Consider the following 27,213-nt stretch of genomic DNA (forward strand, 5'->3'; position numbering starts at 1 on the left):
ACCAACCCATCTGGAAAGTTAAAATCACCCATTATGAGACATTAGTGGCTCACATTTGGTGAGTATGGGCTTGGCACACCCAGGGTCCTGAGCTGGTCATCATTCTTCTCTTGGCCTCAGGCTTTCTTGCATCATATGGCTAATAATAATAATAATTCTGATTTCCTAGCCCACTCTACTTCCCTGTATAGATGTTTGGTATTCTCATCAGTCATAAGGCCTATAACACACTCCTACTCTCAATTTTGTTTTCCCAGTGCCTATTATATCATGCCAAACTAATTGAACATTGCACTTGTCACGCAGATCAACTGGATGCACTGCCTTAGATTTAATATTCTTCTTAACTAAGAGCATAACCCCTGTACGTATACATTGTACTCCCCATATTTAAAAATAACTCCACGCCTCTGCTATTCCTACAATGTCTGCATTCGACAAATTAATCAGTACTTCAAATTCGTCAAATTTATTTACAATGGTCCCAGCATTAGTGTACATGCAAGTATGCATACATGTTTTCTTACTCTTAGTTACCACAACACAGCCCATCTGTTCCGTGATGACCCACAGCAGAGCCTGAAATCCCAGACACCTTGCTTTCTAGGCTGCTACTCGTACCAATAGTAGGAATGGAAGAATCACTTGCATAACTGTTAGTCTGTGTATCCCTCACCCAAGCTAGCAGTTTTTCGACACATACACTGGTGTGCAAAACTTAAGGACCAGTCAGGTTTTCACCTGCAGCTTCTCATAGGAGTGGCCTGGATATGGCCACTGACACAACAACGGAAATAAAACGGTACAGAGGGACTTTATTCAAAAATGGCAATGTAGCACTGGCTGCCATGATACAGATGCATCACTGCCAAAGATGGAACAAAGGGAAGAGGTGGTTCTCAGTAGGAGATATGGCCACCCCTAATGTCAATGCAGGCTTTGCACTGCCTGTCCATACTTAGAACAATGTTGTTGATAAGTTCTTGCGGTAACATCGTCCATTCCTCTGTCAGCGCTATCTTCAGCTGGTGTACATGGGTGTGGATGTGCTGCTAGGCGTCTCCGCAGAGCTTTCCGTATGTGTTTGATGAGATTTAGATCTGGGAACGGGCAGGCCATTCCATACGAACAATGTCCTCACTTTCCCAAAGCATATCAACAGCTGCAGTGCGATTCGGTTTGGCGTTATCATTCATAAACACGAACTCAGGGCCAATGGCACCTCGGAACAGATACACATGGGGAAGGATTACCTCAGTACAGTAGTGTACACTGGTTACAGTGCTGCCTTCCAGTTTCTGTAGTTGTATACATCTGTCCAAGATAACGTCTCCCCAAACGAGAACACCTCGACCGCCATATCTATCCCGTTTAGTGATGTTTTCGGGGTGATACCATGTGCCAACCCCTCGCCAGATTAGCTCACATCCAGAATCGCTGCTGAGACTGAATCTACTCTCATCAGTAAAGAGTACCTTACCCCATTGCACTGCTGTCCAGTCCTTGTGTTCGATGCACCACTGTAAATGGTGCAGGTGTTAAAAGGACACAGCGTACTGGCTGTCGGGCAAACGGTCCACCTTTGTGGAGTTGCTACCTGGCCACAGTAAACCACGATATCCTGCAACCTGCACAGGACACAGGATATCCTGGTTTGCAATGGATCCCACTGTCTGGTGTAAGTCCCTCTTGGCCTGTAGGACTGTCGTGGACGACTACCACTGGTCCTTCGAACAGCTGTACCTGTCATTCTGAAGGAGCGATGTTCTAGAACGACATGTTCTACATGCTATCGTACATAGCATCATGCTATGTGCGATACCAACCTCTGCAGCCACACTTCTCACACTTTGACCTTCCTCGAGCTTCCCAATTATTTGACCCCGGGTAAAGTCATCCAGATGTTGTCTACTGACCATTTTGTTGTCAGTAGTACTGTATGAAACCAATCAAACGTCTGTTACAATCATGCTCACTATTCTGTAATTTGCACTTAACTGCTGCTTTTATCTGTTTATATGAGCCCTCTCTTCACAATTCAAATTTTTGCATGTCCACCAGCTTTCTACTGAACGACCACAGTTATGCAAATTGCCAGAGGCTGTTTCATTGGATTTTGTGGTTGTAGCCTTTAGAAATAGTGTTGGTCCTTAAGTTTTGCATACCGGTGTAGTATCAGCAAATATTCTTGTATCCCCTTTTATTCAAGTGTATCCCATTCCTCTCTCCTGTTAACAAGCATAGATCACACAAGAAAAATGAAAAATTCTACCTATGAGCCATGCACATTCTCCTCATGGCAGAAATGATTGACAAGGCTCTCAACATAAACTCCCTCCTATCATGTCTGGGCAGAATTGCAGACAGTTTCAAATTCAATCCTAACTCGTGACTTTTTGCCAACATTGTCTTGTACTTGTTAAGTCGTCAGATCTCCTAATCTTAATATTATTAGTGCCAACAGGTGCAGCCATATCATCTTTTTTGCCCTTAAAACATGATATCTGCTCTACAACATCATCTGCTTTTGTCCCTGGCAGTCATACACTGGTTCTATTCCACCTATCCTAGAACAACATATTTTCCATTTCACTGACAGCAGAGTCATTTTCAATAACTAGCTCCTGTGGGACCAGTGCATTCTGCCTTGAAGATTGCCGCTCTGTTGTCTGATGCACAAGAGTAAGCTGTGGTGTTGAGTTGTGTTGAGGTGGGCAGCTAAGAGCTTGATGGGTCTCCCAATTTAATTTCTTTGATGGCATCTACCCTACTCTCCAAGCTCTCATAATCACCCATCAGAACGTTGAGTTGCTAATTTCTTCACTCTCTGCATCTAGTACACACAAAAAAACATGCTCCTTGGCTGGATCATGTCCTGTTTTAGACAAGTCTGAAACAGAACATGATTAGGCTGTGATGCATTGGAGAATTGCCACCTTCGGTTTCCCCTAAGCCACCATAATCCTGCTACTTTGTGCTCTTGCTTTGCTGCTCTAGTCTGGGACATGATTTCCATTTAAATACAGTTTAATTGATTAACAATAAAAATTAATAAGGTTAATAAATTTAATTAATTAATTGACAATACTACACTAAGCTAATATTTTCCTAAATGCAGTGATATGTATTACACTATCCAGTTTTACATTATACCTTACACTATCAAGGTCATTACAGTATAGCGTGCATAAAAGTAACATTTATGCTACACCATAACGATCGCAAGTTTAACCTAGTTATGTCCTTGTTAAAAAGTAAAAATTCCTTAGCTAAACACAAAAAAGCTATATGCTGAACAAGTAATTAGAACCTTTGAGCTACTTATTTATCACAATTAAAACCCTACTATTCCTCTGCACTACTCATTACATGCTATGATATTCCCCCAAAAACACAGATACAAGAACAACACTGTATTTATCAGTCATCCAGACTTGAACCATGGTCAGAGTAATTATGTACAATGTTATGTAATTATGTACTCTCATATTTGACCACTTGGCTTTAGTGGCCTTAGTGTTGTGGAAAAAAAATAATTCACTGGTGTTCTGTTCTTTCTCCTTTCCCATAAATTTTACTTGTTACTTACAATTTCTAACCATGGGATTGCCACTGTCAGTATATAGAGACAGAATTTCTATTTTCTTTGTGACTTATGACTTAGGCATAATACTAATAAGACAGAAAAAACAATATACTACATTGTTTTGAAGGCAATATTCATTAATCTTACCCTTAAGTCTTAATGTTACTTAAAAGTAACATTAAGATTTTAGAGTAAGATTTAATCTTATTCTTAAGTGCTAGGAATACAAAAATGAGAATAGGAATGTGTTATAGGCTTAATGACTGTGATGGATATAACAAATAGAGTGAGCACTAAATCAGGATGTCTTGGTTACTCACACAGTAGCAGGACCTGATGTAGAAAATAGCCAGCAGGTTAGAGAGGCAAAGAGAAAGCAGTACTCTTGGTCTGATTATTGGCAGTGACTCTTCATGCATTAAGAATCTACAGATAGAATTCTGCAGAAATTCATCAGCATATAGTCTTTTTGTTTGATCATTATGAAATTCCATTTAATGTATTCTCACTTTTACTTATGGCTTCAAGTGCTGTAGTATACGCACCAATTCTCTAGGTTTACAATGGCAACTCCATCTTTTTGACTCCATCTCTGTCATTGTAACACAGAGTTGCCCCCCCCCCTTTTTTTTTTTTTTTTGCAAAAAATAGAATTTTTTATGAATTCTGTATATATACACCTAAAAATAGTATGAGATTTGCTGTAAAAAAAAAATCACACACTTTATAAACACTTTATTCTGCAGGTTTTTCATTTCCAGCATGATGCATACAATACAGCACAAGGATAATATCCTCTCTCAGTTTAGAAAGAAATACGATTTAGTAAAAGAACTTTAAAGTTTTTTAAAAAGTAATATTATTAAAGATTCATTTTTTAAGAAAATAAACATACGGGATGGCAACCCTCTAACTTGTGTTCCCAATAGAGTCTAGAGTTACAAGCCAAAACACTGCCTTCAACTGTCAGTAAATCAATAAAGGTTGTTTTTACTGATTTACCACAGGCCTCTTCAATTTCAGTAAAGGTTGCCTTCCTTCAGTTATAAATAACTGATGAGTAGGAATACGGAGACAATAAGTTATGAATGTCAAAACAAGTTGATGGATGATGAACAGATTAGTAGTATGCCAACATTCATGTTAAACTTTACCATAATAAACGTTTTTTTTTATATATGGTAAAAAAGCATTAGTGCAGATCTACCAACATTGTGCCATTGATGTGATTTGTGGACCAATATGATCCAGTGAAGTGTTACAGCTTTAAATAATTTATTACACTCATAGCAGAAACTGCATACCTCTGTGAATAAGTTTGGTAAATTGTAGACTTAATTTGGTGGCTAGCTGATTTCTGTTGTGAAGTCCCAGACCAAAGCATGTTTCCTTACTGCATTCAAAAGTCTGCTGGGTTCAAATAGAATTCATAGATAGCTAGTTGCCAACTGTGTTTTCAGAAGTGTTAAATTAAATATTATTTAACTATAACCAAGTTTGGAGAACCAATTCATCATCCAATCATGCTATTCAGAGAATAAATTTTTTCAACCAAATTGAAATAAATCAGTTTCACAAAAAAAAAAAAAAAAAAAAAAAAAATCCTAGTACTTCCCAATAAATGAAATTAAAGATAAAAAAAAAAAAAAAAAAATTAGATATTTTTCACTATTAGTTCTGTCAGTTGTGTGAAAACCTACCAGATGCTCTTGTAAAAGAAGAAAGAATTGATGTACAGTGATCCCTGGTTGGGGGACTGACAAGTGCACAAGGAAGTTTAAAATATAACAAATTATCTGAAGTCATAAGTGACAATGCTAATTATAAGAGAATATTTGTCCTCCTTCTTCTCTGTGTGCCGTCTCCTAATGGAGGTCGGCGACCACCACAGCAAATGTCTGGTAGCTCTGAACAGCTGCTTGGTGTTCAGGTCCTGTCCAATTCTTAATGTTATCAAGCCTCAGTGTACGTTTTCTCCCAGGCTTCCTTCTTCTTTCCATTCTCCTCTCAATAATTAGCTGTGGAATTGTGTATTTGTTGTTCCTTATCAGGTGTCCAAGATATGCCATTTTACTTTGCTTTGCTTTATGTCCTTTGGCAATTACCGGGTTTTTCCAGTTCTTTGCAGGACACTCCCATTGGTCACTTTTGCTGTCTGTGGTATTTTTAGCATTCTTCTGTACGTCCACATTTCAAATGCTTCCTGTATTTTCGAGGTGATAGTTTTCAGTGTCCATGTCTCGGCACCATACAACAAAACTGACCAAGCATAACATCTCATCATCCAAATTCTAAGGTGGAGATCCAGGTTTCCATTGCACAATGCAGGTCTCATTTTAAGAAAATACTACCTGGCCATTTCAATCCTTGCTTTCATTTCCATAGCCAGTTCTTTTTTTGTCATTGATCCAACAGCCTAGATATTTGATTTTGTCAACTCTCTCTATGAGCTTTCCATTTAAAATGAGGAGAGGTGGTGGCAGTGCCCCATTAAAGACTTTTGAGCTTAGTCTTATTGATATTAATCCTGAGGTCCATTCTTTCACTTTCTTAACTCACATGATTGAGGAGTATCTATAAGTCCTGCATATTAGTTGTGCAAAGTATAGTGTCATCTGCATAGCGAAAGTTTTTAATCATTCTACCATTGACAGATATTCCTTCATTTTTTCCATCTAATTCTCTCTTGAAGATGATGTTCAAGTAAATGTTAAACAGAAGGGAGGGGGGCAAGTATACATCCTTACCTCACTCCACGTTCAATGTTGATGTTTTCTGTCTTTCTGCCATCAACTACAACAGATGCTGTTCGGTTCCTGTAGAGGTGTTTGATTATTCAGATGTCCTTTTCATCAAGGCCAGACTCCTCATGGAGGTCGGCGATCTTGATGAGCTTTGGTATGTTGGACTCGATCAGAGGCCTACTCAGAGTCAATAAAACAAAGATGGCATCAATCCATCAATCTGTCATTCTCTGCACCTTGGTATAATGACCTGGGCACAAAATAGTACTTCTCTTGTACCCAGGCGCCTCGATAGCCAGGTGGGAAGGAGCAGCAGTGCGTAGCACACGCTTCTTGATTAGACCGGGGTTCGAGCCCGTCACCACCAAATACGGAGAATGCGGAAAGGTCAGGGAATGACCACCGCATATCCCGGAGCAATATGGCCTTAGTTGCTAATGCTCCTAAAAACCAAATAACAAACAAACAACTCTTGTACCCAGTCCTTCCCTATATCCAAACTGTGTATCGTCCATTTACTACTCATAATTCTTGAAAATCTGATTTTGAATTATTTTTAGGAATGTTTTGAGGACTTGGCTCATCGATCTGATTAGTCTTAAAGTCTCCCCAAATCCTGGTGTTTAGTTTTTTGGGAAGAGTGATGAACATTGATGTCAACCAGTCCCGAGGGATGTTGCCTGTTTCATAAATTCTGTTAAATAATTCAACGAGAATATTGGTGTCTTTGTAGTCGAGCAATTCGATAATTCTGCTATGATTTCATCTGGTCCTGTAGCTTTTCCCTTCTTCACTAATTTAATCACCCTCTCCACCTCGGATCTTGGATGGCCCTACCACTGCATTGTTGTTGTCATCTAGCTCACGTTCACTATCGGCAAAGAGGTCTTTTATGTATTTAGTACACATGCCCAGTTTTTCTGTTTCTTCTATGATAATCTTACTTGGTGATTTTTAAGTCCAGGTGGAAACAAACAAAAAAAAAAGGTTCAGATCTCTTTCTAGTGTATGTTTAGAATTGTTCTAGACAGCTGTCTAAACAGTAGTGCCATTGTTTTTAAAAAAAACTTTCACTCAGCATTTCTGAAGAGAGCAAAGTTTGCAAAAAGTATCTTTATTTGAAATAGTCATAATCAATTGGTGCCTAATAGAAATCCAAACTGAAATCGAAAGACAGAAAAATCTTAGGTATGCTAATTGATAAACAATCCTGTGGCTGTATTTTAATACAAAATATGTACATTGTCAGTAAAATTTAATTTCTATGGCAGCTTGGACTTAAAAAAAAAAAAAAAAAAAACTTTGAAAAAATCTGTTTTCTTGTGAAAAATCACCTGGATTTTTTTTTTCCCCCTCCCCTTGTTTTGGTGTAAAAAGAAGCAACTTGGAATTATATGCAGAAAGGATTTAACAGACCAGGTTCCACTGCCTGATTAAAATTTTTGCCTTTAGCTTTTGGGGAAAAAGGTGAAATATCTAGTTTGCATCAGTCGTTTTTTTGGGATTACTGACTGTAATACTTTATTTTAATATACAAATTTATTTTAATATATACAACTTAATATATAATATTAAAACTTGATTTTATTATATATATATGTATGTATCTCCTATTTATCTCTCTCATGCACATGCGCACGCACACACCAGCTAGTAAGTTGTGTAATTATACAAATTGCTGGCTAGGACCACTGCAGTTAATTAAATTTGAATTGTATAATAATAATTAAACTACATAAATGAAAGCTTACATATGCTCAATTTTTTCCTACATTCTATTAATATTTTAGAAATAAACAAGGACTTACCCTTTATTCAGTCAGTAGGATTTCTTCTTTACCAAATCTCCTTATGCGAATAAATTATGAAATGATACGTTGAAACAAAATTACATAATTCAAAATAATTTAAAACTCATAATGTGTTCCTCACTATTGACACACAGACAGTCCTCACTGGAATATGAATAAAATGCGATAAAACAATGGATTCTTTAATTTCATTGTTTTATCTCATTTTAATAGCATTTTAGTCATATTCCAAATTCACGTTTATGACAAAATGTCGTCCTTCACTTGAGGTTGCTCGGGGGGGGGGGTTAATACTTATGGGATGGGGTTGGGGTTCAATGCTGTGATCCTAGGGTGTTGGACTGTCCATGTGTCAATAGTGAGGAACGCATTATGAGTTTTAAATTATGTAACGTTGTTTCAACGTATTGCATAAGGAGATTTTGTAAAGAAGTAATCCTACTCTGAATAAAAGGTAACTCCTTGTTTATTTCTAAAATAATAATTAAAAAATCCAAAAATTCAACCTTACTACAGTCATAATAATCATAGCATGTTTGAACCTGAATTTTTTTAAAATTATTAATAAACAGGTTGTTACATTTAACAAGTGTTGGTGTTCTTTAAATTCTGCTTGACATACTCCAAGCAAAAATCCAAGCTGAAATAGGCACACATCCATACAGCTGAAGATTCATGTACATAGTTTCAATTTCAAAAAAAACTTGAAAATGGCAAAAGACTAATAGTTTCAAGTTTATATTTTATATTTATAGTTTTTTTTCTTGTTTCTCAGCAAAATTAATAAATGTTTGTTTGAGGTCAATGAAAATAACAGATGTTTTTAATTTTCAGTTTTTCTTAAACAAAAATTTAAAAGTACAGTAGGCCTTCGTTATAACGCGGTTTGCATTATGCTGATTCGCTATTACGCTGTTTGTATATTATAACCTGTATCTCACTATAACGCTGTAACAACTCACTATAACGCTCTTTTAACAGCGTACAGATTGAGTTTTTGGAAAATTTAACGAAAACATTTCGACGCCTCCGTAGCCAGACGGGCAGGAGCAGCAGTGCATAGCACACGCTTCTTGATTAGACATGACCACTAAATACGGAGGATGCAGAAAGGTCGGGGAATGACCATTGCATATCCCGGAGCAATATGGCTTTAGTTGCTAATGCTCCTAAAAACCAAATAATAAACAACGAAACATTTCATCTGATGTAGTTGAGAGCATGAAAATGAATAGTAAAACAGCATTAAAACATTTCCCATGTCAACCTGAGAAAATTTTCCCATGTTCAGTGAAATTTTCTCCCACACTCATTTAATTGCAGTCCAGTGACTGGTTACATAGTTCCAAGATCAACATTTGAAAAAATGATAAAGTTTAGGAATATGCAGTATTGCTTGTAATATTTGCATTGTGCGCATTTATCTAAAGCCTAGTAGTCACTCAGTACAGTGTTAGACATCATCCATAATGGACAGTTTACTCGAACATTGTATCATAATTAATGCAACACAGTTACAGTTTCAAAGAGTTAATAATGGTGGAGAAGAATGAAAAAAAGCAACAAAGTGTGGATGCGGTTCAAAGACTACAAAGGTAAGAAAAAGATTGATTTGAAAATTAAATTAGATGTTTGAAGTGGATCAGTTCGGGTCAACGACAAGTGGATGTGTGCAATAATTTAGGACTGGCAGGTTCCACTGTAAGAACAATTATTAAAAATAAATAATTAATTTTAGTAGTGGGAAAGACAGCTGTTCCGCCACAGGCAACTAAATTTACTAGGGCTAGACTGGCTATTATGATTGAAATGCTTCTAAATTTTTTTTTTTTTTTTTTTTATGAAAACCCCAAACACAAAAGGTATCAAAACCTATAGTACTTAGTACCGTGCATGGGTTGAAGGAGAAGTATGGGGGGAGGGGGGATGCCGGAAACTTTGCTCTAGAGACTAAACATGGGTTTCATCACTTCAAACCTCCAATAAGCAAAGTGGTGGTATTTCACCGGTTGATGAAAGTCATCTACCACCGGTAAATAATTTTTTTGAAGATAATATCCATGCAGAATTCCATTAAGTTCAATTATTATTAAAGAAAAGTGATTAGCTAATATGAAGATCTGAAGAAAGCTCACCTCGAGAAAAATGTGGAACCATTTACTGCTAGTAAGGACTGGTTCAGTAGATTTAAAAAGCACTATATAAACTACACAACATAGCAATCCAGAGAGAAGTTGCAAGTGCAGATCAAGAAGGTGCTGAAACTTTCAAAAAAGAACTTGTTAAAATTATTGGAGAGGGGTTTTATACTTCTCAACATGTTTTTAACGTAGATAATACGAGACTTTTTTTTGGAAATGAATGCCTAAAAGAAGTTTCATATCGAAAGAAGAAAAAACATTAGCATTAGTTGAGGCATATGATGCAAGAAAGCAAGCTTATAGAGCATCAGACAAAAAAAAAAAAAAAAAAAAAACCCATTCCCATTTCACCCATCTGGTCACTTCAAATGTTTGCCTACTTGAGCCAGGCGCCTCCGTAGCCAGGTGGGAAGGAGCAGCAGTGTGTAACACACGCTTCTTGATTAGACCGGGGTTCGAGCCCATCACCACCAAATACGGAGGATGCGGAAAGGTCAGGGAATGACCACTGCATATTCTCGGAGTAATATGGCCTTAGTTGCTAATGCTCCTAAAAACCAAATAACAAACCTACTTCAGCCTTAAATTTATTTAAGCTATAAACTTCCACAAAAACACATGGAAGTCTCTTCCAGCAATCAGCTACCTGGTGGCTAAAGGCAAGCTTCTACACATCTATTCTGCAGCTATCTTTCCTCAATTTGAATCTATGTCCCCTCAAGTTCTTAATCTTAGCAAGTGAAAAAGACCCTGTACACCTCAATCAGATCACCTCACAGGTGCCTAGTCTCCAGATGCTGCAACTTATAGAATTTAAGCCTCTCCTGGAGGCTTAAATTCTATAAGAGAACCCCTTTGTTCCTCTCACCAATCTTGTTGCCCTTCTCTGTACCTGTTCTACCAACTCTACATCCTTGTTAAAATGAGGCCTCCAGACCTATATGCAGTACTCAAGGTGTGGCCTGCCCACTGCCTTATACAAAGGTATAATCACCTCCTTGTCTCTGCTAGCAAAATTCCTATATATCATTGACAAAACTCCATGACCTGCTCTGGCAGCCCGACTGCACAATTACCCCCAGGTCTTTTTCATTCTCCACCTCCCTGAGTGTAGTACCACACAGTTGGTATGTTTTTCTTGGGTTACTGCTACCCATATGCAGTACTTTGCATTTGTCAATATTAAACTCCAGTTGCCACTTCTCAGCTCATCTACCTAACTTTTCTAGATCCTGTTGCAGTAGCATACTGTCTTTACTATCATTAACAACTCTGCCAACCTTTGTATCCTCTGCAAACTTGGACATCAAGCCTGATATACCTTCATCGATATCATTAACAAATACACAAAACAATAATGGGCCCAGCATCAAATTATGGGGACTCCACTAATAACATTAATCAATGTAGAGCGGTGTCCATTTATTACCACTCACTGCCACCTCCCATTCAACCGTCCCTTTATCCATTGCAGCAACTTACCCTTAATGCCATACCACTCCAATTTGTACAGCAGTCTTCCTGTGCAACAGTATTAAAAGCTTTCCTGAAACCGAAGTATATGATATCAAAATTATTTTTTGCATCCAGCTCCTTTGTGATCACATCATAGTTTCCACTCAAATTGGTCTGACAAGACTTCCCCTTAACAAACCCATGCTATGTCTGAACTATTACTGCAGTCTTGTCTGGGTGATCCTGCATCACTTCTTTAACCAGTGACTCCATTATTTTCCCCAGAACAGAAGTTAAACTAACAGGTCTGTATTTATTTGTATCACCCTTTGAGGACTTCCCCTGGATCTAAGAATAGTCTCATAATTATGGCTGATGGTTTGCTTACTTCCCTCGTTGCCTCCTTCAATATAACTGGATAGATTCCATATGCTCCAGGTGCCTTTTTTATTTTTAACTTCAACAAGTTCTCCTCCACTTTGCTCTTCGTTATTTCAAAATAATTTAGCTCCCTGTTAGAGTTTAGTAAACTTCTGTCCTCCCCTTCCTTACAGAATTCCTCATGTGTGAATGTAGATGCAAAACACTCCTTCAGTTTGTCAGCTATCTGAGCAAGATAATCAACTGTCAAAGCACCAACATCAAGTGGACCAAAACATGCTAGGCTTCAAAGCGGCAAAGGATCGGTTGACTTTATTGTTGGGTGGTAATGCTGCCGGTGGTAAATTAAAACCTCTTTTAGATTATCATTCAGAAAAATCCAAGGGCTCTTAAAGGTTTCACCAAATCAAGCCTATCTGTAATTTGGAAGGCTAATAAAAAAGCTTGGGTAACCAGGCTGCTTTTCGTTGATTGGTTCTCTGAATTATTCTCTCCTGCAGTGAAAAGATATGTAAAAAATAACCTTGATTACAAAGCAGTTCTGATCATGGACAATGCGCCAGCACAGCCAAGCAGAGAGAGCTTAGAAGACTTGAACAATCATATAAAAATTTTTTACATGCACCCAAACACTACATCTCTGACCCAACTAATGGACCACATTTAAAGCTTACTACATAAGGAACACCTGTTCCCAAGCTATTAAAGCCATCAACACTGGTGAAAATGTACTGAGCCTAAAGAAGTTTTGGAAATCCTACATTAAAACTGCCATAAACGTTTCAAGTGCATGGGATGAAGTGACAGAAAACCATGAATGGAGTGTGAAGGAAAGTTTGGAAGGATTGCATAAAGGATTCCTTTATGCAACGAGATGACAATGACGACATACGAGAGATGATCGATAATGACAGGGATAGCTTCTCAAATGAAGAACTCGTGGAAATGACAAAAAACACAAGAGTGTGCAATTGAGGGAGACGATGATCAAGATTCTGTAGATCAGGGGTGGCCAACTTAATTTGTGATGCGATCTACTTTTTTCCTTCAGAATGTACCACGATCTACCATCTCAAAAATTTCATTGCACAAGGTTAAAAAAGTTAATCAACACATATTGAAAAATATTATTTATAAATTTTAAAATTCAATACAATTCAGAATTCTTATTTTAAATTCATACATATTTAAAATTTTAATTTATGCAAAGTTTCTGTTTTCATGTCATCTGCCAAGCTTTCAAAATCGGGGATATACTGTGATAAGTCCAACTGTAAAGAATCTTCTGTATGCAAGTCTGTTGGAGCACAGCAATTCTGTTTGTTTGTTTCAAATACAAAAATGCCAATTCACACAGATATGTGGAACCAAAACAGCAATTTAAAAGTTCACTGCATTTTTTTACATTTGGGTACTTTTCTTGGCAAACATATTTCTAAAAGTCTTCTGATTATCTGGCCTTTAGGAAGATATCATTTCACAATGTAATAATTTCATTTTGAAGTAATATTTTCTCCATGTGAAAAATCGCAGTGATTTTTTCTGAAATTTGTCTCATATCTAAGTGGACATTAAATGGATAAGAAATATATTGAACAATATCTTCAATTGTTGTACAGTCACTGATTCTGGTTTCAAAATCGTCCACCACATTCTCAATTTCAGAAACATACTTCTCACTATTGAATTCAAAAACAGGATACTTTTGCAAATAATCGAATTTTTTTTCTTTGAGATCCTCAGCCATTGCCAAAAATTGATATTTATGTGCAGAAATATTACTAATCATGTCACCCACATTTTTATTTTTTTCCTTGTAATTCCAAATTCAGATCACTTTAATTTACTGTAATGTAACAGGGTGCTTAATGATTTTGTAATAACTGAGAACAAAGTGGAGGGAAAATTGTTGAAGTTAAACATAAGAAAGGCACCTGGGGTGGATGGGATCTACCCAGTTATATTAAAGGAGGCGGCAAAGGAAGTAAGCAAACCCTTAGCCATAATTATAAGAGCATCCTTGGACTCAGGGGAGGTCCCCACGGATTAGATATGTGCAAATGTATCCCTAATTCACAAAGGGGGATCAAAGGGTGACACGAGTAATTACAGACCAGTTAGTTTAACTTCTGTTCCGGGTAAAATAATGAAGTCACTGGTTAAAGATGCATTGCAGGATCATCTAGACAAGACTGCAGCAATAATTCAGACACAGCATGGGTTTATTAAGGGAAAGTCTTGTCTGACAAACTTGATAGGATATCATGATGTAGTTACAAAGGAACTGGATGCAAAAAATAATTTTGATATCATATACTTGGATTTCAGGAAAACTTTTGACACTGTTGCACATGGAAGACTACTGTACAAATTGGAGCAGAATGGTATTAAGGGTAAGTTGCTATAATGGATGAAGGGATGGTTGAGTGGGAGAAGACAGAGGGTGGTAATCAATGGGTGCTGCTCTTCGTGGACTGATGTTATTAGTGGAGTCCCACAGGATTCGGTATTGGGTCCACTGTTGTTTTGTATATTTATCAGTGATATTGATGAAGGCATATCAGGCTTATTATCGAAGTTTTCAGATGATACAGAGGTTGGCAGGGTTGTTAATGACAGTAATGGCAGTGCGTTACTGCAACAGAATTTAGAAAATTTGGGCAGATGGGCTGAGAAGTGACAACTGAAGTTTAACATTGAAAAATGCAGAGTACTGCATATGGGTAGAAGTAACCCCAGAGAAATGTACCAACCGCGAGGTACTACACTTAAGGTGGTAGAAAATGAAAAACATCTGGGAGTAATTGTGCAGTCAGTTATGCCATTTTCTGAGCAATGCAGACAGGCTGCCACGGCAGTCATGGGGTGTTGTCAATGATATACAGGAATTTTGCTAGCAGGGAAAAGAGGTGATTGTCCCTCTGTTGTTATTTGGTTTTTAGGATCATTAGCAACTAAGGCCATATTGCTCCAGGGATATGCGGTTGTCATTCCCTGACCTTTCTGCATCCTCTCCGTATTTGGTGGTCACGGACTCGAACCCCGGTCTAATCAAGAAGCATGTGCTACGCACTGCTGCTCCTGCCCACCTGGCTACGGAGGCGCCTATCCCTCTGTATAAGGCAATGGTTAGGCCACGCCTTGAGTACTGCATGGAGATCTGGAGGCCTCATTTTAGCATTAGCATTAGTAGAGGCATATGATGCAAGAAAGCAAGCTTATGCAGCATCAGCCAAAAAAAAAAAAACCACTCCCATTTCACCTCTCCGTTCGTTCGATATACCTGTCCAGCTGAGCCTTAAATTTGTTTAGGCTATCGACTTCCACAACAAGGGATGGAAGTCTGTTCCACCAACCAACTACCCGCTGGCTAAAGGCAAATTTCTGCACATCTATCCTACATCTGTCTTTCCTCAATTTGAATTTATGCCCTCTCAGGTGATTATTCTGAGCAAGAGAAAGAATCCCATCGGCATTGAGCATGCTCAAACCATTCAGGGCTTTATACACCTCTGTCAGATCACCTTGCCAGTGCCTAGTCTCCAGACACTGTAATTTTCAAAATTAAGCCTTTCTTTGTAAGAGCAACCCTTTGTTCCATTCACTAATCTTGTTGCCCTTCTCTGTACTCATTCCAGCAGCTCTAGATCCTTCTTGAAGTGAGGCCTCCAGACCTGTGTGGCCTGACAAGGTGTGGCCTGACCATTGCCTTATACAAGGGAATAACACCTCCTTATCCCTGCTAGAAAAATTCCCGTATATCATTGACAAGACACCATGAGCTACTCTTGCAGTCCGTCTGCACTGCTCAGAGAACTTCATATCTGCCTGCACAATTACCCCCAGGTCCTTTTCATTCTCTATCACTGTCAGTGTAGTACCACAGAGTTGATACGTTGCTGTGGAGTTACTGTTTCCCATATGTAGTACTTTACATTTGTCAATGTTAAACTTCATTTGCCACCTCTCGGCCTATCTGTTCAACCTTTCCAGATTCTGTTGCAACAGCATGGCATCAGTAGTGTCCTTAACAACCCTGCCAACCTTTGTATCGTCTGCAAACTTGGACATTAAGCTTGATATACCATCATCAATATCATTTATAAATATAGAAAACAACAATGGACCCAACACTGAACCCTGAGGAACTCCACTAATAGCATTAGTCCACGATAAGCAGTGTCCATTGATTACCACCCTCTGTCTTCTCCACATCAACCATTCCTTTATCCATACCAGGAATTTGGCTCCAATGCCACACTGCTTCAATTTGTGCAGCAGTCTTCCATGTGCAACATTATCAAAAGCCTTTCAATCATTTTGAATGCCTTTATGATATTTCTCTAAAGCTATTTCTGGAGGTCACGACCGTAAAACAATAAAAACAATGTGCACTTTTCTGATAGCACAATCTAATTATATACTGGTAGTAAACTCATTCTTATTGCATTTGCAATAATATCTGTAATTCTATGGTATTTTACATTATAATGGTGAAATGTGTTTCTCTCTCAATGAAATCTTCAATCATGCAAAAAAAATAATAATAAATTTTCAAAATCTGCTCCTCATTCCTATTTTTGAAGCTTCATTAAAAAATAAAAAAGGTAGCAAAACCTTCTGCGCAATATAAAATTTTGGTAGTATACCTGACTGTGCAAATCGAGGGATGACTGTATATTTAAAATTTGTTGTGATCGACCAAAATTAAAGCCGCAATTGACTTGTGGATCGCCATCGACTCGTTGGCCACCCCTGCTGTAGATGAAGAACCAATAAATTCACTGACTGCGAAAGGACTTGGTGAAGCTTTCGAACACTTTGAAAAAATGTGTGATTATTTCTGGGAGAGTGAACCTTACATGGAACAAAGTTCCAAGGTAATAAGAAATTAAAAGAAAGAAATGAATCCCTGTATGATTTTGTACAACAAGAGGAAGAAGTACAAGGTACAACCCAAAATCGACACATTTTTCAGTCCAAAGATATGAAAACTCAACAACCCAGGGCCATCAGAATAATAAATTCTTCGTGATTTTAATTGGCATTTTAAGTTTTGATACCTAATGTAGTTACTTACCACATAATTATATATGTATGTAATATAGAATATTTTATATGTACAAATTTTTGAATATTAAATATTTTGACTGACATTTGTGCATCTTTTCGCTACTGTTTATTATTTATCAGAAAATATCCTATGGCATAGACCACAACTCAGAAATACGTATGTTGCCTTATGGGAATATGGCGCTCACTTACCGCTGATTTACTTATCACTCTGTTTTTCCAGAACGAATTATCAGTGTTATGTTGGGGTTACCTGTACATTTAATAAACATTGTAATTCATTATTAAAAGGTGAAGCATTGCTATATCCAAAGCAGGAAAAAAAAAAAAAGAAGAAAATCTGGGATCTGTCAGACCATTCACTACCATCCTTGTAACAAGTGGTGTCGCCACTACTGCTACATTAACAAATTATGGATTCGCCTCTTTTATTAACATTATTGAATTAGAAACCATATTAATAAAAAGTTGACTCATGGATTGCAGTGTCATTTCTAAATTGACCATAAATCCAAGCTTGTCACTGTCATACGATGGAACACAGTGTCCCCAGGAGAGCAAGGGCACCTCCGTAGCCAGGTGGGCAGGAGCAGCAGTGCATAGCACACGCTTCTTGATTAGACCGGGGTTCGAGCCCGTGCCCACCAAATACGGAGGAGGAGGCGGAAAGGTCAGAGAATGACCACTGCATATCCCTGGAGTAATATAGCCTTAGTTGCTGATGCTCCTAGAAACCAAATAACAAACAACAACAACAAACAAGAGAGCAAGATAGAGATCTAATGCAGGTGGCATTATTATCTAATTTAAATATGAATATGCATTATGCCATTAAATTTATAATCTCAACATTCAAAATATTAGAAACATACCAAGTGTGTTTTCTGATTATGATGATGATATTCTACTCAAATAAATTAAGAAACACAGGTAAAAATTATTCTCTCGCTCTGGCTTAAAGTAACATTAAATTTAGTTTCATTGTTTAAATAATGAATTAAGTTTTTTTTATTGTTGAATTTCTTTGTTTTTTTAGCTCCACTGGGAAAAAGAGGATGGAAAATGTTCTATGCTACATTGCGAGACTTGGTTTTGTACCTCCATAAGGTAGGTTTTGTCAATAACATTTTTTAAATTCAATTATTTTATTATTTCTCATGAAAGTTCAGTTGTGTTTAGTGTTCATTATTTATAATATAGAGTATGCGTTTAGTTCTTACTATTAGTGCTTGATAATGGAAATGCTTCCCCAGGAACAGAATCTCACAGAATCAAAACTACTAGTTTGTTGTTGTGAACAAGTTGAATAGTTCCTTCTAAAAGAAATTATCAGAATGTTTAAGAATCAGTAGATGGAAATAAAAGTGTTTCAATATACTAGAAGTTGTAATTTGGAGATTTTCTTTTACAGCCAGTGAATAGAATTATATCAAAAATAGCTAGAGCACACCTTTCTTAGATGTATAGTTAACTAAACATAAAACAGGCACAGAAACAAAAGTTTCTCTAGAAAATCAACTGGTTTGCAGAAACATCTGAATTACAGTCCTTAACTACATTTGAACAGTGCAGATTTGGGAATTTTAAATATTCTTTTAGTGGCATAGTGTGCAAGTGTATCAAGAACTGGAAATTGGTGAAATAATGAGCACTTAAACCTGTGTGAAGTGTAATTTGTTTTTAATTTCTTAAAGAATTACAGATTAATATGGTAATATTTTTATACTATATATATTAATCATCATCAACATTTTTAGCCATTAAGGAGGCCTTCATCTACTGCAGGATGAAGACCCCCCTCAACATGTTTCCAACAGTTGCTGTCTTGTGCTTTCTGTTGCCATTGTACACCAGCCAATTTCACAGTTTCGTTGATTCACTTTGTTCTTTCAGTGATATCACAGATCTTAGTTTGTTTGTGAATCCATGCACATGTTTTTTTGTCTCTTTTGGTTAAGTTCAAAATTTGGCATTCCATACTTCTTTGCATGACCATGAGTCTTTGTAATGCTTTGGCATTCAGTGTTATTTTATTATATATATATAATAATAATAAAATAATACTATTATACCACATGAAAATTCTTCAAAAACAGGTTTTATTAAACTCGTATATAATACAAGCTCAATACTACACTGATCTGTTAGCAGGTGACGTTTCAGGATTCTTGCCAAAACCCCAACTTCAGACCATAAATGCTACCCTATTCATTTATCATTTATGTATATTATTTATGGTCTGAAAATGGGATTCAGCAAGAATTACGAAACATTAACTGCTAACAGATTGATGTAGTACTGAGTTTGTATTATATATGAGTTTAATAAAACCTTTATTTGTTAAGAATTTTTGCATGGCATAATAGTGTTATTTTATTATTATTATATATATTAATATACAGGGTGATTCACTACCAGTGCGACGAACTTGCAGGAGGTGTAGGGGGTACAAAGACAAATTGGAATCACATAGCATTGCAGGGTCCAAAATGCCTTCGTCATGCGGTAGAGGACGTTGAACGGGAGGTTGCGTGAACAGCGATCCCGCTGGAAATCAGCATTTGCGAACCAGTTCCCGAGGCAGTAGGATGGACGAGTATTCAAACGTTGAACTGGCCGACATGCACCTCGCATATGGAGCTGCGGACTGTAATGGCGCGCCGCTCTGCACTTGTACCAGGAACGTTTCCCACACAGGCATGCTCCTCATCGTATGATTTTCGCACGTGTGTACAGAAGGTTACGTGAGACTGGCTGTTTCACGAGAGGTACCATGAATCGAGAACGAACGACGAGGACACCAGACAATGAGGAGAATGTCCTACGTCTTGCAGAAGGCAATCTGAGTACGAGTACTTGAGCGATAGGCCAACGATTGGGTATTTCCCAATCCACTGTATGGAGGATACTGTCAACAAACCAAATGAGTTCATACCATCTGCAACGCGTCCAATCACTGGAGCCTGCGGATTATCCACTCCGGAGGACTTTTGCTACTTGGTTTCTTCAACAGAAATGGTTCGCAAATGCTGACTTCCAGCGGGATCACTGTTCTTTGTCCTCTACCGCATGACAAAGGCATTTCGGACCCTGCAATGCTATGTGATTCCAATTCGTCTTTGTGCCCCCTACACCTCCTGCAAGTTTGTCGCACTGGTAGTGAATCACCCTGTATATATAGTATAAAAAATTTTACCTTACGGACAGAAACCACGTAACGTTCTTTCCCAATTAAATTGATTATTCTCAGACATTTCTTGGTACTTCTTGTACCATGTCTTTCAGTGACTGTAAAGACAGCAGAACTGCTAAATTATAATGATTTGATTTACATAAAGTTATTAATGTGATTACACATTTCTTATTTGTTTAGTCTTGAATTAGTTAACTATTAGCAAACATTGGATAAAGATTAAATTTTAACAGCTTTAGATAATTTTTCATTAGTTATTAATGTGGTTAATAAGATTAATAATTAAAATTAAATAAATTAACATTAAGTAAATGGATAACTACGAATACTTACTCTGGTAATGCTGTCCACATGACACTATTAGCCTCACATACCAGGGTAGTTTACAATTCGTTATATATATATGTTCTGTACTGTAAAACTAATAATGTTTTGAATTAAAACTACGATTGAGGCAAGGCGCCTCCGTAGCCAGGTGGGAAGGAGCAGCAGTGTGTAGCACACACTTCTTGATTAGACCGGGGTTCGAGCCCGTCACCACCAAATACGGAGGATGCGGAAAGGTCAAGGGAATGACCACTGCGTATTCCCGGAGCAATATGGCCTTAGTTGCAAATGCTCCTAAAAACCAAACAACAACAACGATTGAGGCTCTTCATATGTTAATTTGTTGCTGAGGGTATTTAGAATGAGGATATGTAGTTGGATGTTTTAGGATTAGATATATGTTTGGCAGCTAATCTTTGTGAGCATCTTAATTGTATGGCTGAGTTCAAGATTATGTTAGAAGGGGGGGATGGTATTCTGTTTTTTTTGAGACACACTTATTATGATTTTTATTTTTGTTTTTTATCTGCTCTGCTTTTGAAAATGTATATGTGGTTGTTGTTTATCTACATGCCTTTGATACCCTGAAACCTTGACCTTATTCAGTAACATAAAAGCTCACAAAGAAGGATACCCCATTAGACCCATTGTCAATGGAAAAACTCACCCTGGAAGCAATGTAGCACAGGCTAGTTAGTATAATTACTCCAATTCCCCCAAATGACCCAAGACCAATAAAAAAAAACACATATCACCTACACGAACAACTCCAGAACATACATATAATAGCACTGATCTGTTAATTTCATTTGACATAGACAACATGTTTACCAATATTCCTCTAAATCAAACAAAAAACATAATACATCAGAAAATTGGCCACTTTATTAACACAGACTTATTCCCCCCTTCCTGGATGTAATTGATCTTTCAGTTGGGAAAGGCTACTTCAGATTCTCCAACACCCTATACAAACAAAACGAAATAAGTATGGGCAATCCCCTCCCTCTTCCCTCCTAGCAGAAATTTTCATGAGTGCATTTGAAGACATAGCCTTAGACAAATTCCCCTATTAGACAATTTCCCATATGCTGGGATAGATATATTGATGACATTCTAATCATTTGGCCACAATCAATAAATGTTTTCTAGAAAAAAATTATCCATTGTAGATAAATTACTCTCTACTTTAATTATATAATTATTATAAATTACTATAATTACTGAATACCTCACTTGGATCAATGTTTTCTAGAAAACATTGATCAGGTGAGACATTCAGTAATTATGGCTTTTTTGAAAAGTGGAAAAGAGCACTCAGAACTCCAGAATTATCATCCAATCTTGAAACCAAAAATTTGCCAGCAGCAATAACAACATGGTTATCCCATCGTATAAGGCAATGGTTAGGTTACATCTTATGTACTACATGCAGGTTCTGGAAGCCTCATTTTAAGAAGGATACAGATCTGTCCATTGGAATGGGTGCAGAACAGAGCAAATTTTGCAAATGCTTTGCATTTGCAAAATTAATTAAGGGAGCAAAAGAGAACTTTTACAGTCTTTTCAATTTTGCATATTGCAGAGGTTGGAAACTAAACACTTCTTGGGAAATCTTGTTGAGGTGTTTAAGGCTTTGAATGAATTCAGTAAGCTAAATGCTGATGGCATCCTTACCTTGCTCAGACAACACACCTGAGGGGCATAAATTTAAATTGCAAAGGGATGGTTCAGGATAAATGTATGGAAATTTGCTTTCAGCCAGCAGTATTAGTATTAGTAGCAATGGCTACATGGTGCAAAAAAAGCCTGTGGCTTATGCTGGCCCAGCCAAAAAAAAAAAAAAAAAAAAAGAATAAAATAATAATAATAATAATAATAATTAATAAAAGAAAAGGAGATGGACAACCTATGGTTTTCCCTCTTCCAAGAAAGCAAGCTTATATAGTATCAAACAAAAAAAAAAAAAAAAACACAGTTCACCCATCCATAACTTCCAAGAATTTATCTAGTTCTCCTTTGAATTTATTCAACTCATCCACTTCTAGAACAACAGTTGGAAGCTTGTTCCAACAATCAACCACCCACTGACTGAAAGCAAACTTCCGCACATCTGTCCTGCAACCATCCTTGCTCAACTTGAATTTATTCCCCCTCGTGTGTAGTCTCAGCAAATGGAAGAATGCATTAACATTCAGCTTACTCAACCATTCAAGACTTTAAACACTTTGGTCACATCTCCCTGCAGGTACCCAGTCTCAAGACGGTACAATTTGCAGAACTGAAGCCTTTCTAGGCAAGCGTACCCTTTTGTTTCCTTCATCAATCTGATTGCCCTTCTCTGTGCCCATTCCAGTAGAACTACATCCTTCCTAAAATGAGGCCTTCAGACCTGTATACAGTACTCAAGATGTAGCCTAACTATGACCTTACACAAGGGGATAATTACTTCCTTATTGCTGCTAGCAAAGATTCTGTATATAATTGACAAAACCCCATGAGCTGTCCTGGAAACATGTCTGCACTGCTCAGAGAATTTCTTGTCTAACTGAACAATTACCTTCAGGTCTTTTTCATTCTCCACTACCCTCAGTGTAGTACCACAAAGTTGATAAGTTACTCTGCAATTACTGCTACCCATGTGCTTTGCATTTGTTAATATTAAACTTCAACTGCCATTTCTCAGCTCATCGACCCAATTTTCCTACATCTTGTTGCAGTAGCTCACCTTGATGACTGTCATTAACCACCCTGCTAACCTTTGTATCATCTGCAAACTTAGACATTAAACCTGATATACTTTCATCAATACCATTTATAAATATTGAAAACAACAATGAACCCAGCACTGAATCTTGGAGAACTCCACTGATAACATTAGTCCACAAAGAGCAGTGACAATTGATAACCACTCTCTGCCTTCTTCCACTTAACCATCCCTTCATCCATAACAGTAACTTGCACTTAATGCCACATTGCTGCAGGTTGTACAGCATTCTTTTATGGGCAACAGTATCAAAAGCCTTTCTGAAAAATAAGTATATGATGTCAAAATTATTTTTTGCATCCATTTCCTTGGTCACTGCATCATAGTAACTTCTCAGATTGGTTAGACAAGGCTGCCCCTTGACAAATCAATCTGTGATTGCAGTATAATTGCATGCCTGTCCAAGTGATCGTGCATTATTTTTTAACCAGTGATTCTGTTATTTTCTCTGAAACAGAAATTAAGGTAACAGGTCTGCAATTACTTATGTTGCCTTTTGATCTCCCTTTATGGATTCACATCTCCAGTATATAGGGACCTCCCCTAACTCCAAGGGTGCTCTCATAATTATGGCTAAGAGTTTGCTGCCACCCTTAATATTATTGGATAGATTCCATCCATCCCAGTGCCTTTTTTATGACCATCCTCAACAATTTCTCCTCCACTTTCTTTTCAGTTATCACAAAGTCATTCAGCTCCTTGTTAGAGTTTGATAAACTTCTGACATCCCCTTCCCTAAAGAATTCCCCATGTGTGAAAGTAGATGCAAAATACCTATTCAATTTATCTTCAACCTGAGCAGGGTCATCAACAGTTAACATGTAGACATCATTTGGCTCAATATGATTCACCCCTTCATTCTCCTGTTAATATAAGCACGGAAGTCTTTGCATTCTTTGCTAGAGCCTTCACATAACCTGCCTTATCTTGCCTAACCTCCTATGTGACTTGATTACAAACTAATTTATATTTGCCATAGGCTTATGCATCACCTGATAATTTATATGCGTCCCATGCACTTTTCTTCTTGCCATGTGTCTAAATAGTTCATATGACATTCATTTAGGTCTAAGCCTTGAAAACAGTATTTTTTTTGTTGGTATGAAAAGTCTAGTAGCTTCTTTGATTAATTCCCATTTAGAATTTTCTGTTTGTAACATCATCAGTTGGTCCTACTGCACATAATTTAAAAACTGTCTGAGATCTCTGTAGTCACCCTTATGAAAGCAAAAGCCTTTACCCTTGAGAGTAGTTATGTCTTTAATTAAATTCCACGTTAGTACACTGTGATCGCTGGCAACCAGTGATTTTTTACCTGCAGATTCTTAATGCATGAAGAATCACTGCTGATAATATGATCAAGGGTATTGCTTCCTCTTGTTGCCTCTTTAACATGCTGCTGTAGAAAACAGTCATCCAAGACATCACAAAAAAAAAATCATCAAGTCGACATCAAGTTAAAATCCCCAATTATGAGATGTTCTGATTTGCTGGTCCACTCTACTACCCTGTATAGCTGTTTGGTATACTCAATAGTCATAAGGCCTATAACACACTCCTACTCTCAATTTTGTTTTCCCAGTGATTATATCATACCAGACTAACTGAACATTGCACTCGTCACCCAAATCAACTGGATGCACTGCCTTAGATTTAATATTCTTCTTAACTAAGACCAAAACCCCTTCATCTCTTCTGTCATGTCTGTCCTTCCTGTATAAACTGTACTCCCCATATTCAAATTCAGCATCACCTATGTCTGAGTAATACCATGTCTCCACTATTCCTACAGTGACTGCATTTTATGTGTATTTGGTGTGTCTGCATCAAATTTATTTACAATGCTCATTGCATTAGTGCACATGCAGTATAGGTTCACGTGTTCTTAGTTACTCTAACACAGCCAGTGTACTGATTTGTTCCATGATGACCGACAGCAGGGCCTGAAATCTCAGACACCTTGCTTTCTATGCAGCTGCCTGTACTAATAGTAGCAATGCAAGAATCACTTTTCCCTGTGCCTAAGGCTCTAGTTAAACTATTAGTCTATGTATCCATCCAGGTTAGCAGTTTTTCAAACTACCTATCATTGCCTTGATAGCATCAGAAAATATTCTTGTGCCCATTCAATTCAAGTGTATCCTATCATATTCTGTGTTATTAAAAGTCTGCTGTTAACAAGCATGGATCACGCTGAGAAAAATTCTACCCCGCAAGCCTTGCACATTCTATCCAAGGCTGAATTGATTGACAAGGCTCTCAATGTATACTCCCTCCTATTGTGTCTGGGCAGAATTGCAAACAGTTTCAAATTCAGTCATAACTCATGACTTTTTGCCAACATTGCCCTGCACTTGTTAAGTGTCTTCAGATCTACTCTTAATATCATTACTGCCAACGGGTACAACGATATCATCTTTTGTGTCCTTAAAAGATGATATCTGCTCTACAACATCATTTACTTTTGCCCCTGGCAGACATACCTTGGTCTGGTCCTATTCCACCTATCCTTCTTGCACAACATATTTCCCATTTAACCAATAATAGAGTCACCGACAATACCTACCTCCTGTAGAACCAGTGCATTCTGCCTTGAAGATTGCTGCTGTGTTGTCTGATGCACAAGAGTGAGCTCTGGCATTGAGTTGGACAGCTGAGAGCTTGATAGACCCCCATTTTAATTCCTTTGAGGGCACTACCCTATTCTTCAAGCACTCATAAACACTCATCGGAACAGTGAGTTGGCTCCTAATTTATTCACACTCTCTATACCTACACCTAGCATATCCTGTTCCAGAAAGGTCTGCAAGCATTTCAAAAGTTGCACATTTTTTTTAGGTTGTGATGCATTGGAGTATTGCTCCTTTGGTTCCCCTCTCCCATCACGAGCTACAGCACCCCTACTATTTTGTGCTCATAGCTTTTCCACTCTAGTTTGGGGCATAATTTTCACTTAAATACAATTCAATTGATTAGCAATAAAAATTAATGTGATTAATAAATTTAATTATTTAATTAATTACAATATCACTGGATTTTCCTAAATGCAGTAATATGTATTATCTAGTTTTATGTTATGCAGGAATCCCTCGATTAGTGCGATTAATTGGTTCCGCGGAAATGGCTGTGAAATCGCTCTAATCAAAGTTATTTAATCAGTATAAAATAGCCTAATTTGTTCCAATTTTGTATTTTTAAAAATACATTTTTTTATGGCAGTTTAATGTACAGCAGTAATAAAAGCAAAGGATAATTATAAATATTTTGAGTAATCAAAAGTTTATTGAAATTAAAAAATTACAATATATAACTCACTTTATTTCTTTTTAAAAATTTCAAAAGGCTGGTTTGCACAGACTTTTCTTTCTTCCTTTCATCATAAATTTGCTTGTATGGATACACATCTTTTTCAGTGTTCCTGCAAATTTGCCTACTGCGCTCGATATCTGCGTCTGCATTCATGATTAATTGTTTCAAATTTTCAGCTGCATGAAATGTTCCTTCAAGTTCTTTTAATGTCAACTTCTTTTCTTGAACATTTTTTTCCTCAAAAATTTCCACCTCATCATATACTCATTGTTCATCAATATTAAGGAGGTCAGAATCACTTAATTGTTCTGAATGTGATTCCAGCAATTTGTGAACATCACTGTTGTTGATTTCATCAAAGTATAGATCTCTTCCAATATTTGCTATTTCATCAATAACAGTGTTGACATGAGTGAAACTACAGAA

The 27,213-nt window shown here is 37.3% G+C and overlaps 1 protein-coding gene across 1 annotated transcript in view; it reads left to right on the forward strand.

The window, feature by feature from the left end:
* The window catches only part of LOC150083497 (uncharacterized), a 656,046-nt gene that overhangs the window by 574,876 nt on the left and 53,957 nt on the right, over positions 1 to 27,213 (forward strand). The window contains exon 10 of the mRNA XM_090377318.1: positions 18,228 to 18,298. Within this exon, the coding sequence (XP_090233444.1) occupies positions 18,228 to 18,298 (71 nt within the window). The remainder of the gene's footprint in view (positions 1 to 18,227; positions 18,299 to 27,213) is intronic.

The sequence above is a fragment of the Mastigoproctus giganteus genome, chromosome 7 (genome assembly GCF_048544385.1).
Source record: "Mastigoproctus giganteus isolate SK-2022 chromosome 7, ASM4854438v1, whole genome shotgun sequence".
Taxonomy (NCBI): domain Eukaryota; kingdom Metazoa; phylum Arthropoda; class Arachnida; order Uropygi; family Thelyphonidae; genus Mastigoproctus; species Mastigoproctus giganteus.